The sequence below is a fragment of the Eretmochelys imbricata genome, chromosome 6 (assembly GCF_965152235.1).
Source record: "Eretmochelys imbricata isolate rEreImb1 chromosome 6, rEreImb1.hap1, whole genome shotgun sequence".
NCBI lineage: Eukaryota > Metazoa > Chordata > Testudines > Cheloniidae > Eretmochelys > Eretmochelys imbricata.
The window spans coordinates 3,822,058-3,837,775 of NC_135577.1; the positions used below are offsets into that span (position 1 = coordinate 3,822,058).

Consider the following 15,718-nt stretch of genomic DNA (forward strand, 5'->3'; position numbering starts at 1 on the left):
ACAATGCACAATTCACACCGCATTGATATTCTGTGCAGAATTTCCTCCACACCCCTCTCCCGCCCACAATTTGGCATTGCAGAGCAGCTGGCTGCCACTCGGGACGACTGGACCCAGCAGAGCCCAGCTCCCAGCTTGCACATAGAAGATACTACCAGGGTAGGGAGATGGAGATGAAAGGTTCCTGGCACACCCTGAAAGAAGGAGGTGACATGCAGGGAATTCCATATAAGCACAGGACCCAGCTCAGGTTCTTTCTCCCTCAGGATCCCTGGGCTTTGGAAAAGGAGGGGTGTGAGTGTCTTGGCTGGGAAGGCTGCAGCTGGGCTCTGGGGGACAGTAGGGAGTGCAGGTTTTCCTTCTTTTGCAGTCAACGACCTTTCTAACACAACTGTTGCGGCTATATATTTCATAAGCTTGACTATTGCAAATTTATTCTGTCCCCAAACCACAATTTGTCAAGCACACTTGCACCAACTGTGTTTTCCCTTATTTGGCATATAATGTAAGCTTTTAACAGTTGCTCTGCCTTATTTGGAATACAGCAAAACAAGCTTTTCCTGTTATTGACAGGTTTGTTCTTTTGCTGTTAACAGTCTTTCCTAACTTCTAGCTGCTACGGTTCCATTTCTTAAGCTGTGCTGTTGTAACTGCCCTGCAATGGAATTTTCCTCACCCTCTTCTTATGCTCTGTATACACAGTTAGCTTGACCAAAATTTTAGGCCTATAAGTTTAGACCTGCTAGATTTTTCCTCCACATTCCCCCCTTTGGTGCCTTTCTTTGGCACCACTAATTGGGCCTAAACTTCCATAGCCATGAGCCTGTTAATTTGTTTCGTTCTCCTGTTCTTCTGTCCAAACTGTGTCATACATCTCATTTACAATCATTAGTGCCACCTGCTTTCTTGAATTGAGGTTGCCAGGTTTAGGTCGGGACAGGCAATGGTAAATACATCTTTTATAGTCACAATAACACAATCCTATGCTAAACAGCAGTAAAAGCAACAACATTCCCATGGCGATAATATGATGTGGTTGGGATTGTAGACTAGCTTTAGTTACAAAACACGATACATCAGTTTTGGTATACAAAGTAGACATTTTATAGGCAGTATAAAAGGCATTTTTTTCGGCTTGATATATATTTTGGAGTATGTGAATTTGTCCCGGGAATTTGGAAATTTTCTGAAGTTCAGGTAAGATTGAAAGCAAATTTTGGAATCCATCAGGTACTAAAGCAGTCCAGTTAAAGGGTATCTGGAACCTGAGGGCTAATTGTAGAGTTTTATCTGCAGGCCAGTAAATGATATGATTGCCTGCGACTGTGGTGAGATTAAAATGTACAACATTCAGGGTAGTGGTCTCAACATGCACACAACTATTATTAGCCTGGAAAAGTAGGTGTCCTGTCAGGGTATTCCCGTGTCCCATACCCTCCCAACAAATGTTGTCATGGACAGAGACAACCTCTCCTGGTTTTAGTTTACATACACACTGAAGTTGGGGGGGTTCCAATGGCCAGAGTGTCCACTGGCTTCCAATCCCTTCCCAAATGTCAGGCGTTACTCCAGGAGCACTGATTACAAATCGGTTGGGCATACCAGGTAGTTTAAGTTCCCAAACGTCTCGGTGAATTATCCTATCCCACATGCATCCTCCCCATGGACCCGAGAGGATTCGGTAGGTGGGAGTTCATACCCCTCCGACCGGCCTGTATGGTTGGAAGGAGCACTGTGGATGTCTACATTTCCACTCAGAAAATTTCCAAGTATGTCTCCACGGCCACAGATTAGATGGAACTCCTGAGGTATCTGTAAGGGCAGTAGGCCATGCCTGATGTTCAAGATCCCTCTGAATGGCCATAAGCTGGTCATTCAGAAAATCCTGAACCTCTGAACAAGCCTGATCCCACTGCAATGCCTTTCCAGTGTTGGCGATACCCAGTACCATCTCTGTTAACAGCTTTTGGGTCATTGAACTAAGGGCAGAGACAACAGATAATTCACCAACACCAGCCTGAACCTAGGCTAGCTGTGCTCCAGTAATAAGGCCCATGGCTTTTTCCAGCTATCCCAATTTTTCCTCATGTTGATGGCCTTTATGGATAGTCCAGATTGCTGCTATGCTATTTGCACCATCCCATATGTGTCCAGTCAAGTCCCTTTTCTTTTGAGCAGAAATCCAATTGCTTTGATGGCAGCCCCTTTTGAACAATTAGGATATATACAGGTAATCTGAAAACTAGATAAGGGTAGTGTAAATTTTCCAGTCCCTAATGTAGCATTAATTACAGTCCATCGAAACTCCAACCCATTTTTTTTTTGATGAAGTATTGTACCAGATTTGATGGCTGAACACTAATATGTTTTTGAGAAGCCTCAGCATCAATAGCATGGGACGGGGCATACTGCAATATGGTACAGTTTAAATGATCAGTTATTGGGACATTTTCAGTACAGGTAATTTTTTTCAGCAGCACAGCAAACATTTTTGGTATTTGTTTGGTTATTTACCAGTTGGGTGACCAAATAACAATAAGGGCCCTTTTTGCTTAGCATGCTACAAAATCCGGGAATGGACATCATATCTGTCCCACTATGGGCCCCATCAATTTCAATCTCTGACTTTTGGGGCTCAGTTGCAGTGATATCATATATTTCTATTTACACCAACCCATCTGTTCTCTACTTAATCATTCGTTCATATGAATCGTCCTGAACCTTAAAGAATAAGTTCTCCGAGCAAAATGCTCATAAATCACTTAAATGTGAAGGTCTTGGCCATTGGGTTTCATTTGAATATATGGTATCGTCTATGTTTGGGTAGGTTGTGGGGGTGGTGGTGAGGTTAATGGGGAAGGGATGGTGGGGGTGATGGTTATGGTAGCAAGGCGGTTTTGATATTCATTGTCTGGAAGCCAATTAGGGAGAGCAGTACATCCCCAGAGTACTTGCCCAACAGTGCATTGTGCAGCCCCTGGGAGAAATCCTAAATACCAAGTAACACCACAGTCCCAAGGAAAGAGGCCACAACTTCCTCCTTGCCAGTGTACAACACTCCATCTCTTCCACCAGGGCCAGTTCTCAATGTTTTTTGTGGTCAGGAATTCTTGTACCTTGGCTCCAGTGCAGCAGATGTTCCTTTTCCTTTCTTGGAACATCCCTATTATAGCATCATACAAGGGAATAGTTACAGACATTGCATCTGGTTCTTCAAAGGGGTCTTTTATTGGCAAACTCCTGGTGGCTTTGTGCATCCAAAAGAACATAACTGTATCATGAAAGTTCAGCAATAGTAGCAAGAACATAGTTACCCATTGTGACAGGGTCAGGCCAGATGGCTACAGGAGAGTAATAGAAGGCAGATATATTAGCCCCAGGTTAAGTAGGTCCCTTTTCCCTGGGTAATGTAACAGGGAAGGTTCCAGAATAATCAGGAACCTTCTGGAGACAATTAAGACAGACAGGCTGATTAGAACACCTGCAGCCAGTCAAGAAGCTGCTAGAATCAATTAAGGCAGGCTAATCAGGGCACCTGAGTTTAAAAAGGAGATCACTTCAGTTTGTGGTGTGCATGTGAGGAGCTGAGAGTAGAAGGTACTAGGAGCTGAGAGTGAGAATGCATACTGTTGGAGGACTGAGGAGTACAAGCATTATCAGACACCAGGAGGAAGGTCCTATGGTGACAATAAAGACAGAGTTGGGAGGAGGCTATGGGGAAGTAGCCCAGGGAATTGGAGCCCACAGTAGCCCACAGCTGTTCCAGGGGGCACTCTAGACAGCTGCATTCCACAGGGCGCTGGGCTGGAACCCGGAGTAGAGGGTGGGCCCGGATTCCCCCTAAACCTCCCAACTCCTGGTCAGACACAGGAAGAGTGGACTTGGTCTGTGGGTTCACAAAAACGGCCAAACTGAGGGCTGCCGTGAAGCTCAAAGGTGAGCAAATCTGCCAATAAGCGTAAGACCCACCAAGGTAGAGGAGGAACTTTGTCACAGCATACGAACCAAACAGAAGGCATCAACCATTTTTGCACCATGGCTGATTCCTTTATTCTGACCGTGGGGTCGGTCATGGCAACTGGGTGCCAGGGGGCGCTAGGCTCTCCACTGGACTTCTAAAGGCTTTATTCTGGCCTTTGATCTCCGGAGTCCCCTTTACCAGCAGGCCTGAAGACTTAGCTGGCTATAAAGGCGAATCACAGGAGATATCACTTTCTCTTCCTGAGGTTGTACTTAGGTTCCATTTTGGGGCCTGAAGCAGGGTTGCCATCATGATCACTCTAGTTGTTTCTGGGAGCTGGATCTGGAGGTTGAAAATCCTCAGCATCTGGGTCCAAAGGTGGTGTTATTTTCTTGCAGTGGGAGGCATGGATCCAGTTGACTAATCCCTTGCATTTGACCGCTGTATGGGTGGTCAGTAGGATCTGGAAGGGGCCCTTTCAGAGAGGTTCTAAAGAAGTCTTTCTCTGATATACCTTAACATAAACCCAGTCTCCAGGCTGAAGGGGGTGGCATGGTGTGTCAGCTGGTTCCACCAGGGCACTTTGGACCTGTGAGTGGATAGACCTAACACAACGAATTAGCGTCTAACAGTATGGTATAACAGTATCATCATTTAGTTGCAGATCCAATTGACAAGGGAGTAGGGGAGGGGATGCTGGCATACGCATAGGTCTGGCCATAAGGATTTCATATGGGGACAGGCCATGTTTGCGTGTAGGTGTGCTCCTCATATACATGAGAGCAAGGGGTAGGGCATCAGGCTATTTAAGGCTAGTTTCAGGACAGATCTTAGAGATTTTGATTTTTAGTTCCCCATTCTTGCGCTCAACCGCCTCCGCACTCTGGGAGTGATGGGCACAATGCAAGTGTTGGGTGATGTTAAGAGCCTTGCAAATCTGTTGCATGATTTGGCCTGTAAAATGGGTACCTCGATGGCTGGTAATAAAAAGAGGTAGACCAAACCAAGGAATAAAGTCTCAACAATTTTTTTGCTATGGTGAGGGAAGGTATTAACACAAGGGTAGGTCTCTACCCATCCAGAATACATAGAGACAAAGACAGAACATACTGATAAGAACAACACCCTAGCATATTGATAAAATTGATTTGGATATTTACAAAAGGTCCCCACGGAGTGGGATGCACAGCAGGGTTTTGTCTGAACTGGTCTGCCGCTATTGTGGGCTAGGCAGGTCGGACAAGAATTACATTACTGCTGTGCCATAATGGAGACATTTGGGGCATATGAATGACGCAGTACTGAAGTGATCATCCCCCCTTTGCTCACATGAGCCAATCCATGGGACACACGAGCAAGATAGGGGAGCACAGCCTTGGGCGCCAACAAGCGGCCATCTGGGGAGCTCCACAAGGCATCCGGATGCAAAGTACACCCATCCTGCCTCCATCTGTCCTTCTCTGGATCTGGGGACAAATCTTGCATAAGAGCTAAATCATGGAGAGAGGCAGGCATGGAGGGGAACTGAGGAAAATTAAATCAAATGGAGCTGGAGATCCGGAAAGGGCCACCTGTCTGGCAGTGGCATCTGCCAGTGCATTTCCTCTGGTAACATCGTCGTAAGTTTTCCGGGGAGCAGCACATTTTACAATGGCAATGGCAGAAGGGAGTTGAAGGGCAGAGAGAAGAGCATCAACAAAGGGCCCATTACTAATCTTTGCCCTCCCCCACCTGAAGTGAGAAATCCTCTGTGTTTCCATAGGTGCCCATAATCATGAAGCACCCCAAGGCATATTGAGAGTCTGTGTAGATGGTAACAGACTTGTCCTTGGCTAAAGTACAAGCACGGGTAAGGGCGACAAGTTCTGCTACTTGGGCTGAGTGTGCTCCCGTAAGGGAGTGGGCCTCCACGGGCTTGTGTTGGGAATAAATAGCATAGCCAGCCACAAGTAGACCTGCAGGATTTCTGAGGCAGGACCCATCTACATAGAATAGTAGATCAGGATTATGAAGCGGGGTATCCTTTAGATCAATTTTAGGAGTGGAGAGTTCTGCTGTCTCTGCTAAACAGTCATGGGGTTCTCCTTCAGCTGCCGTGGGAAGCAGGGAAGCAGGGTTAAGGACAGGACAGCAAGTAAGAGTTACATTTGATGCATTTAAAAGCAGCATTTCATACTTAGTTAGTCTGGAGTTAGAGAGATGCTGGGTTTTGCTTTTTAGAAGCAGGGTGATCACAGCATGAGGGACGGCAATACATAAGGGGGAACCCAAGACAAGAGTAGCAGAAGTCTCCACAAGGGAAGCGGCTGCAGCTACCGCCAGAAGACAAGGAGGGAGTCCACCTGCTACAGGGTCCAAAAGTGAGCTATAATATGCTACCATGAGTTTGGGTAAGGACCCCCAAGGGTATTCCCTCCTTCTCGTGACAATAGAGAATGAAGGGCTTCTGGTAGTCAGGTAGGCCCAAGGCGGGGGACCAGGTAAGAGCTTTCTTAATCCTAGTAAATGCTTCCTCAGCTTTTGGGGTCCATGGAATGGGCTCAGGGACCTTATCAAGGGTTAATTCTGGCAGGGGCCTAACAATAGCTGTATCCCCCAGGATCCACTGTTGGCAATACCCGGCCATACCTAGGAAGCCGCGCATTTGTTTCTTAGTGGTTGGTTTAGGGACCTGGAGGATGGCTTGTATTCTTGCAGAGGACAAGCGTCTCTCTCCAGATGAAATATCATGTCCCATACAGTGGACTTTGGGCAGACAGCGCTGTAGTTTGGACTTGGAAGCCTTATGACCCTTCTTGGCTAGAGCTCGCAATAGCGTGAGGGAATCAGTTTTGGAGGCCTCTAAAGATGGTGATTCCAACAGCAGGTCATCTACGTAGTGGGCCAGAGTGGACCCCATTTTAAACTCAATGTCATCCATATCCCTTTTGAGGATCTGTGAGAACAAGGTGGGTGATTCGGTGGAACCTTGGGGTAACCTGGTCCAAGTGTATTGACACCCTTGGTAAGTGAAAGCAAACAGGTATTGACTATCTCTGTGGACAGGGATAGGGAAGAAAGCCAAGCAGAGGTCAACAACCGTGAAATAAATGACAGAGGGAGGAATATAGGAGAGAACAATAGCAGGGTTCGGGACAACTGGGTAGGTAGGGAGAACGGTGACATTGACAGCACGGAGATCCTGGAGAAAGCGCCAAGTCTGCATGCCAGGTTTCCTTACGGGTAAAATGGGGGTGTTACATTTACTGACTGTAGGAATAATAACTCCTTGCCTAATTAGGGAGGTAATTACTGGGCAAATTCCCTCCTCGGCCTCCCTTGAGAGAGGGTATTGCTGAACTCTAGGAAGGGGTGTCGCCGGATCTAGGCAAATTTGAACCGGTCGAGCAGTCCTGATGCACCCTACCTGGTTGGCATGTTCGGCCCACAAACAGGAAGGAACCTTGGCCGGCAATTCCTGTTGCAACAAGGAAGGGCTAGGGTAGGTTTCTCCTCTGAAGTGCTCAATTGCAGGACTGCCAGGACCTCATTTTGACTGGGATCTGGGACATCCAAATACACACCGTCTGGGGTGCAATAAATTGTTCAATTTAGTTTGCACAGCAGGTTTCTTCCCAAAAGATTAATAGGTGAGCAGGGGCTGAGGAGGAAAGCATGTTGCTCAGACAGAGGACCGATAGAGACAGTCAGAGGTGAGGAGATGGGATGGGGAATAGGAGTGTTGCTCAGTCCTAGTGCATTCACTATTTCTGAGATTACTGGAAGGGAAGGGAAGTCGTCCGCGCGGAGGGTGGACTGCGATGCACAGGTATCTAGCAGGCAAGAGGTAGGGGTGCCATTAATTATACAGTTTACATATGGTCCCGTCTGGTTTAAAGGGACAAGTGGAGCGATGATGTCACCTGTCTCCTGGCTATCCTAACGGCTTTGAGGGCACAAGGGAACAGGGGAAGAATATTGCGGTGCAAGGGCAGGTTCGATTGGTCGGTTAAAGTGATTGGGACAATTATTTTTCCAAAGGCCCACCTGTCCACAACAGTAGCAGGCATCATTGCCTTGCCCCTGAGTAGGGGGATGGTGGGGACCTCTGTTGGGTCTCCCTTCTCTTCCCCTTAATGGATGGTTGTTGTGTTATTCTGTATGTTCTGGAGGGTCATTAATTTAGTTTCGATGTCATCCTTTTTCTTTTCTAACTGACAGGAGTAATGCTGGGCGGCTGACAAAATTTCGTTAGGGTTTTTTCCCTCCCAATTCATGATACCAAGCTTTAAATGGTTTCCTAATTGTGGATTGAGTCCCTGGACAAAGGCTGCCACTATGGCTTGTTTGGCATCTTCCTCTGCATTATCTATGCCAGAATATCTTTCGAAAACCTCCTTAAGGCGCTGCATGTAGTCAGCAGGGTTTTCTCCTTTATTTTGTCTACAAGCACTAATTTTAGTCCAAGCTGCCTTTTTTTGGGCAGATTTTAAGAACTGCATCCAGCAGGTTGTTCCTGTCTGTATTTAAATTCCTATTATGGCCTTGGTCATTGTTAGGCCACTGGGCCTCTTGTGGGAGGCGATTTAATGTTCCCCTGGGCAGAACCCCTCTCAGGAGTTGATTTAAATCTGCCCAGTTAGGGTTGTAACAGCTTATGACTGTTCTTAATTCTTCTTGAAATTTGATAGGGTCTTCCCTTATTTTAGAAAATTTTTCAATCAAATTATACAAATCCGTGGGAGACCAAGGGGCATGTACGGTCACCAGGGTTGCATGACCCAAAGCATCAGCACCTGGGCCTGGGAGTTGGCACAGTGGGAACGCTGCTCCATGCTGGGAAAACAGGGGCTGAGGGCTGGAAGTGAGGGGCCCCTGGGATTGTAACTTCTGTTATCTAGTATTCCATGCCGGCAGTCTGGATGAATTTCCTGGCAGTCCGTCTAATCAGTCATATGGGTATTGGACCGAGTCTATTACGATACTGATTGATCTTCTTGTGGGATCTGTGTGTGACTCAGGGGAAGAGGGTGAAGTAGATGCTGACATTGGTGTTACTGGTTGGGGCAGGAGTCCCTGGATAGTGGAGTCAGCCTCCCGAACATAGTCCAGTGGAGGCATGTGGGGTCTACTGCCCTCTCCATTTATTCCTCCTGGGTTGGATGGACCTGCAATAATGATCTCCCATCCAGTCTGCCATGGATGGATGGTCCTGCACCCGGCTGTCTAGGTGGAGTAGGGACAGCCGGTTGCCTACATTCTAAGTATAAATCTGTAAGATCTGCTAATGGAGCCGAAGGGTTTTTCTGAAGGGGCCTGGAAGGGTAAAGGGGTATTTGCTGGCCAGCTGGGGTTGGGGAAAGAGTTAATTTCTCCTTTGCCTCTTTTAATTGTGTTTTAAGTTTCTCCTGGGAGTCCTTGAGACTCCTCATTTGAGATTCACGATGCCGTTTTTCTCTTTCCCCATACCAATCGAAATATGCATCCCACTGACTTTGTCCAACATTATTGGCAGGACGTGCGCTTCTGAGTTGCACAATCCTGTCAAGGTTGAAACTTCCCTCTAAGGGGAACTGTAATTTCGGATTGTCTCTGGCATACCAATTTGATTTCTTTAGAAACTTGCAAGTGAAAGGACTATAATTTGCATACATGTAGTACGTTGGTGTGCCTTTTGGTGGGACGGTGATGCTTTTGGACTCACCTGCCCCCATCTTTACCTAGCAAGAGGGGAATCCTCTTGGATCCCCCGGCCCCCAGTACTTCACCTGGCGAGAGGGGAATCCTTTTTGGATTTCCCGGCCCCCAGTACTTAACTCAATTCACTCATCACGCTCACACAGGGAAGGTTTTGTTTATGTTCTCCATGACTGTTTTACACTGTTTTGCTCTTCAGCAAAGAGCATTGGCTGGCACTGCATACTCTGTCGCTTCAGGCGAGGTGATCAGACCAGTTAGTGGCTTGTCAAGCCACCTTTGGGGCAGGAGCTAGAGACAGGGGAGGAAAGAGGGTACGGAAACAGACCATCCAAGGATGGAAGGGATGGGATCACACACACTTCTAGACCCAGACAGGCCCCTCGCCGGTCATGCCATGCAGAGGAAAACAGCCAAGGTCAGGGCATTTATCACGATGTCCATTAGATGGAGTCACAGGCCTTGCTTTAGAGACACCTCTGACTTTGCAGGGCACTCTGAGCATCTTCCTGTGACTCACACTCACACCGGTCTACCGACCTTCACTTTCACACTGGCACGCGGACCAAGGTATATCCATGACCTGCCCAGCCACAACCAGTGGCTCTTCCCTGGAAAACCAAACCTGGATGGGACTCAAACCTACCCCAAGGGCATCAGGTGTGTCTGAGATCAAAAAAGTCCAGATAGAGCGTACAACTCACCCAAGCCCAGAGCCTACGGGCAGTCCTCTACCAGAAACCCAATATAGAGATTTCCAAAGATCTCTTACCTTTCTGATGGGCCTGGGGTCTGGTGGGGAACAGCTCGCGGTCCTCCATCTCTCGGGGGTCGCCGTCTATCCGAGTCACGGGCACCAAGATGTATGGTGGAAAATTAACTACATGTTGTGTTTGGATCAGAAACAGGCCTGAGGCCCCTTTATTGATTACAAGTGCAGGAGGGGGTAACAGCTCAAAGTAGCTGCCCCCCGAAGCAAAGCACACACAGCTTTTTAAAGCTTAAAACCGCAGACAAATTACACATACTTCTGTATTAATTACCTTATTTGGAATACATTGCAAAATTGTAACGGGTCAAAAGCAAAAACAAGCGTCTCTCCCACTAGGTCCCTCTTGTTATTCACTGTCCATTCTTTTGCGGTCAGCGACCTTGCTAACACAATTGTTGCGGCTATATATTTCATAAGCTTGACTGTTGCAAATTTGTTCTGTCCCCAAACCACAATTGGTCAAGCACACTTGCACCATCTCCATTTTCCCTTATTTGGTATATAATGTAAGCTTTTAACAGTTGCTCTGCCTTATTTGGAATACAGCAAAACAAGCTTTTCCTGTTATTGACAGGTTTGTTCTTTTGCGGTTAACGGTCTTTCCTAACTTCTAGCTGCTATGGTTCCATTTCTTAAGCCGTGCTGTTGTAACTGCTCTACAATGGAATTTTCCTCACCCTCTTCTTATGCTCTGTATACGTGGTTAGCCTGACCAAACTTTTAGGCCTATAAGTTTAGGCCTGCTAGATTTTTCCTCCAGATATATGTTTCTAAAAATATGTTCACTGTTGTTAATTTTCTCAGAAATATTCACCCCTGGCTACATGCTTTTAGTCTGATCACCACAAGTGTACGTGTGGTAATTTTTTAGCAGCCAAAGAACAAGAAGCTACAGGATTTAGTCGGAAAATAGCATGGCTGCAGTGTCCAGAAAGTATAAATTTAGAAGCTCAAGTTTTGAAACATTTCCTCAATGAATGTATGTGCATAATGTGTACTGCCTGGTAGCCGATGATTTAAAAACATGGAGGTATATTTCGGTGTCACCCAATAACCAGTAAGTGTGATGCAAACTGTGCGTACCTCTATCCATGTTATTGTTTCCAGGTATAATGGAGATCCATGGATCCTACTACTGTCTAAGGCACCAGTCCCTCAAACTTGCACGTATTCTTTAATTTTATGCATGTGAGGCATTCCACTGAGTCTGTGGGGCTACATTCATACGTGAATGTATATAATGTATAAAATATATATGTATATAATGTATAAAATATCAGCCGAATCAGGGTCACAATGTGTAAATCAGACTAAATGGCAGGGTAATGCACTTTCCTAGAGATAAGGCATTTTTTCTCCTTTAGAAGAAGTGAAGGAGTTCTGGGTTTTCCCATCAGTTGTTCCAGGTTCCATTCCATGACTCAAAGGGTCTCGATGCATATGACCACAGTTCTTTATAATAGATACACCATTTGCATAAGAACTAATGCCTTCCTTTATGGTTGATCAAGCAGCTAGCGCCCAAGGCTGAATGAATGGGGAGGAAATTGTACGGCAGTGACCGAGTTCATTCTCACAGGACTGACAGAACGCCCAGAGCTGCAGGTCCCCCTCTTTGTGGTGTTCCTAGTGATCTATGGTATCACCCTGGTGTGGAGTCTGGGGATGATGGTTTTAATCAGGATCAACCTCCTACTTCACACCCCCATGTACTTCTTCCTCAAGAATTTGTCCCTTGTGGATGCCTTTTATTCCACAGTCATAGCTTCCAAGATGCTGATGAGCTTCTTAGCAGAGAGGAAAGCTATTTCCTACACAGCTTGCATCATCCAATATTTTAGCTTCCTATTGTTTGTCATCTCTGAGTGCCTTTTGCTGGCAGTAATAGAGTATGACCATTATGTAGCCATCTGTAACCTGCTGCTGTATACGGTCATCGTGTCACCAAAGCACTGCCTATGGCTGGCAGCTGGTTCATATCTATGGGCCTTCCTGACCTCTGTGATATACACGAGCGGTTTGCTAAGATTATCCTACTGCCACTCCAGTATCCTGAATCATTTTTTCTGTGATATCAACCCAATTCTAAAGCTCCCCTCTTCTAGCCATCAACCAGATCCTTGTTTTCCTCTTTGGCAGTCTGAGTGACCATCCTCATACATCTTAATTATTGTGACTGTGCTGTGGATCCGTTCCACCGAGGGCAGGTGCAAAACCTTCTACACCTGCGCCTCCCACCTGACGGCCGTCTCCATCTTCCATGGGACAATTCTCTTCATGTACTTCCGACCCAGCGACAGCTACTCACTGCACACAGACAAAATGGCCTCTGTGTTCTACATGGTGGTGATCCCCATGCTGAACCCCTTGAACTACAGCTTGAAGACAAGGATGTGAAGGACACCCTGAGGAGAGAAATAGAGACAAAATCGAGGGCCCATTTGTTCCTCAAAGGGTGTCATAATAGGACAACCAAATCTTTCAATGGCTGCTCTGTACACATAGGGCTTGTCTCCACTACAAAGGCACAGTTACCAATTCTCATAATATCTGATGCTTCTCTTAAAGCCCCAGCTCCTTCAGCCATGTGATCACTTAGGAATCTCAGATTTTTTTTTTTAAAGTATGTTTCTAGCCCTCAGGGTTGCTAAGAAAAGCTTAAAAACATGACCCCTTCAGGACGCAGAAATCAGCAAGCAAATCAAAAGACCACAATTAGAACTGGTCAGAAAAATTCCAATGAAACATTGCTCCATTGCAATTTGCTGACTGAGTGAAATTTGAGCATTTCTTGAAGACGAGCCAATTTCACTGCAGTGCCATGGAATCAGGGAAACACTGCCTACATCAGAATCCTGCCTGGTTTCCTGCTAGCTAACCTGCCCAGCTCCTTGGCAACCTGCCTTGTGGCCTGCTAGCAACCTCAGAGCTTCCAGAGTCCATGGCCTTGGAGTCACCACAATTGCCGATTGCCCTGGGGGCTGGGGACATCCAACATTTCCAATGTACATGGCTCCAGGGATCCATTCCCTTTTCAGAGACTTCAAATACTGGGGTTTTGTTCCTAATCCAAACAAATTCTGAAATATCAAAATCCTGCACAAAAAAGAATTACCTTTCCCCTCCCCCTCTCTAAACCCTTCGTGTATTATTTTTAAAAGATCTCAAGATTTTAAGCCAATCGCATGATTTTTGGAAGCCTGATTCATGGTTTTCAAATGCTTGGGATCAGCAACACTGCCAGGGGATGTGTTATGAAGCAGCAGTAACCAAGTGACTGGACATAACTGTAGTCATCTAAAAGGATTATCTGGGATGAACTAAATTATGAGTGCTTTCTAATTTACTCTCAGTGAGCAGACAATATAAAGTACCTAGTTCCTAAACTCAAACACATGCCAGGTATATTTCATTGGGGAAAATTTGTGATAATGTACATGAATCTGGAAACTCCCTACAGGGAACTGAATGCCTAATTCCAGTCACATTTACAGAGACTTGGATGTCAAAATCTCCTACTCAGCCTTGAAAAGCTCAATCCTCATGAAAAGTGAGTGTAAATCTAAAGGTCCATCCAAACTTTTCCCAGACATCACGGCAGCTGGTTTCCTGTCAGATATTCACTACCCACACTCAAGCCCGGTGGTGTCATTCAAATTTAATTCACGCCATGAAATTTCCTTCTTCCATGCTGCTCGCTCTTGTTATCCCGACAGGTATGGTTTCATGTACCCCTGTATAAATGGCTGGGGGCAATCACAGCATGTTGACCCAGTTCATCCTCCTGGGATGCAGGATACCCTTCTTCACAGCGTTCCTGGTGATCTATGTTCTTACTCTGGTGAGGAATCTCGGGATGATCGTATTAGGTATTAGGTAGTTGATCGTATTAGGTAGTTGATCCCCGACTCCATACCCCCATGTACTTCTTCCTCAGTAACCAGTCTGTCGTTGACCTCTGCTACTCCTTAGTCTTTGCTCCAAGGATGCTAGTGAATTTCTTAGTGGGGTGTAAAAACATTTTTTACTCTGCCTGCATTGCCCAACACTTCTCTTTCGTCATGTTTTTGACCAAAGAAGGGTTCCTGCTGGCTCTGATGGTGTACGACCACTATGTAGCCATCTGTAACCCTCTGCTCTACACTGCTGTTATATCTAAGAGAGTCTGTATTCATCTAGTGACCAGCTCATATGTAGGGGGGCTTGTGAACTCACTGACCCACACATGTGGCTTGCTGAAGTTGTCATTCTATGGGCCCAATGTCATCAGTCATTACTTTTGTGACACTAACCCATTGCTGAAGGTCGCCTGCTCTGATAACCACATCAGTGAGATTTTCCTCATAATGTTCTCTGGGGTTATTGCCATGTCCACCCTCCTGATTGTCATCATCTCTTATCTGTACATCCTCTTCTCTATCCTGAGGATCCACTCTGCCACGGGCAGGCAGAAAGCCTTCTCCACCTCTCATTTGACAGCTGTCACCATGCTCTATGGACGTGTAAGCTTAAGCCACATACAACCCAGTTCCACCTACTCGCTGGAACAGGAGAAAATCTCTGCTGTGTTTTATACCCTGGTGGTCCCCAGGCTGAACCCCCTTATTTACAGCCTGAGGAACAAGGAGATTAAGGATGCTCTTAAGAGAGTGGTAGACTGGAAAAACATTCTCAGCTAATTTGTTCACCATGACAATTCCAGTCAATTGAGAAGAACAATTGGAAGAAGGAGAGGAGTATCGTCTATGTGTCACTGCCTTCATTTGTGTATCTCAAATGTTGTACAGGAATTAAATGAAACTCAAAGAACAGATGTAGCATATGAAAATTATGTTTTACAATTGCTTTAGAGGAACAATGTTACCTAATGTCCTGTCATTATGTGGCTGTTGCAACAGACACCCTTCCTTGTTTCTTGACCATTAATCTATTTGAAATGCTGCCCTGAAAGGTTATCTGAGATTTAAAATAAAATAAAACTTGCCTCTAACTTTAATTTCTTCATGTGTTGCTCTGATTAATGCTCAGTATGTAACTTGCACTATGAGAATTCAATACTTTTGCTCTCTTTAGTGTCTGGGCCTCATAAGGACTTTGTGAGTCTGACAAAATTAATCTCCTACCCCCTTATAACAGCCCTTAACGTAGTTGAAGCCTATGAGGTCCCTCCTCAGTCATCTTGTCTCAAAACAAGACATGCCCAATTATTTTTAAACCTTTACTAATAAATCAAGTTGTGCAAACCCTTTTTGTCATTTTTCTTGGTCCCCTCTGGACTTTCTCCTATTTGCCCACATCTTTTCTAAAGT

General features: G+C 45.8%; 1 protein-coding gene and 1 pseudogene across 1 annotated transcript; both read left to right on the forward strand.

Moving 5' to 3' along the window:
• Positions 1-11,433: 11,433 nt before the first annotated feature.
• LOC144265949 (olfactory receptor-like protein COR5) lies at positions 11,434-13,000 on the forward strand (annotated as a pseudogene).
• Positions 13,001-14,151: 1,151 nt separating this feature from the next.
• On the forward strand, positions 14,152-15,088 carry LOC144266760 (olfactory receptor 5J3-like). Its single transcript, XM_077820259.1, has 2 exons — positions 14,152-14,271; positions 14,303-15,088. Exons 1-2 carry the CDS (start codon positions 14,152-14,154, stop codon positions 15,086-15,088), a joined length of 906 nt encoding a protein of 301 aa, XP_077676385.1.
• Positions 15,089-15,718: the final 630 nt, after the last annotated feature.

Coding starts and splice junctions, on each gene's coding strand:
- LOC144266760 (XM_077820259.1), top strand. CDS start 14,152: ATGGCTGGGGGCAATCACAGCATGTTGACCCAGTTCATCCTCCTGGGA. Junction 14,272..14,302: donor TGAGGAATCTCGGGATGATC/GTATTAGGTATT, acceptor TGATCGTATTAG/GTAGTTGATCCCCGACTCCA.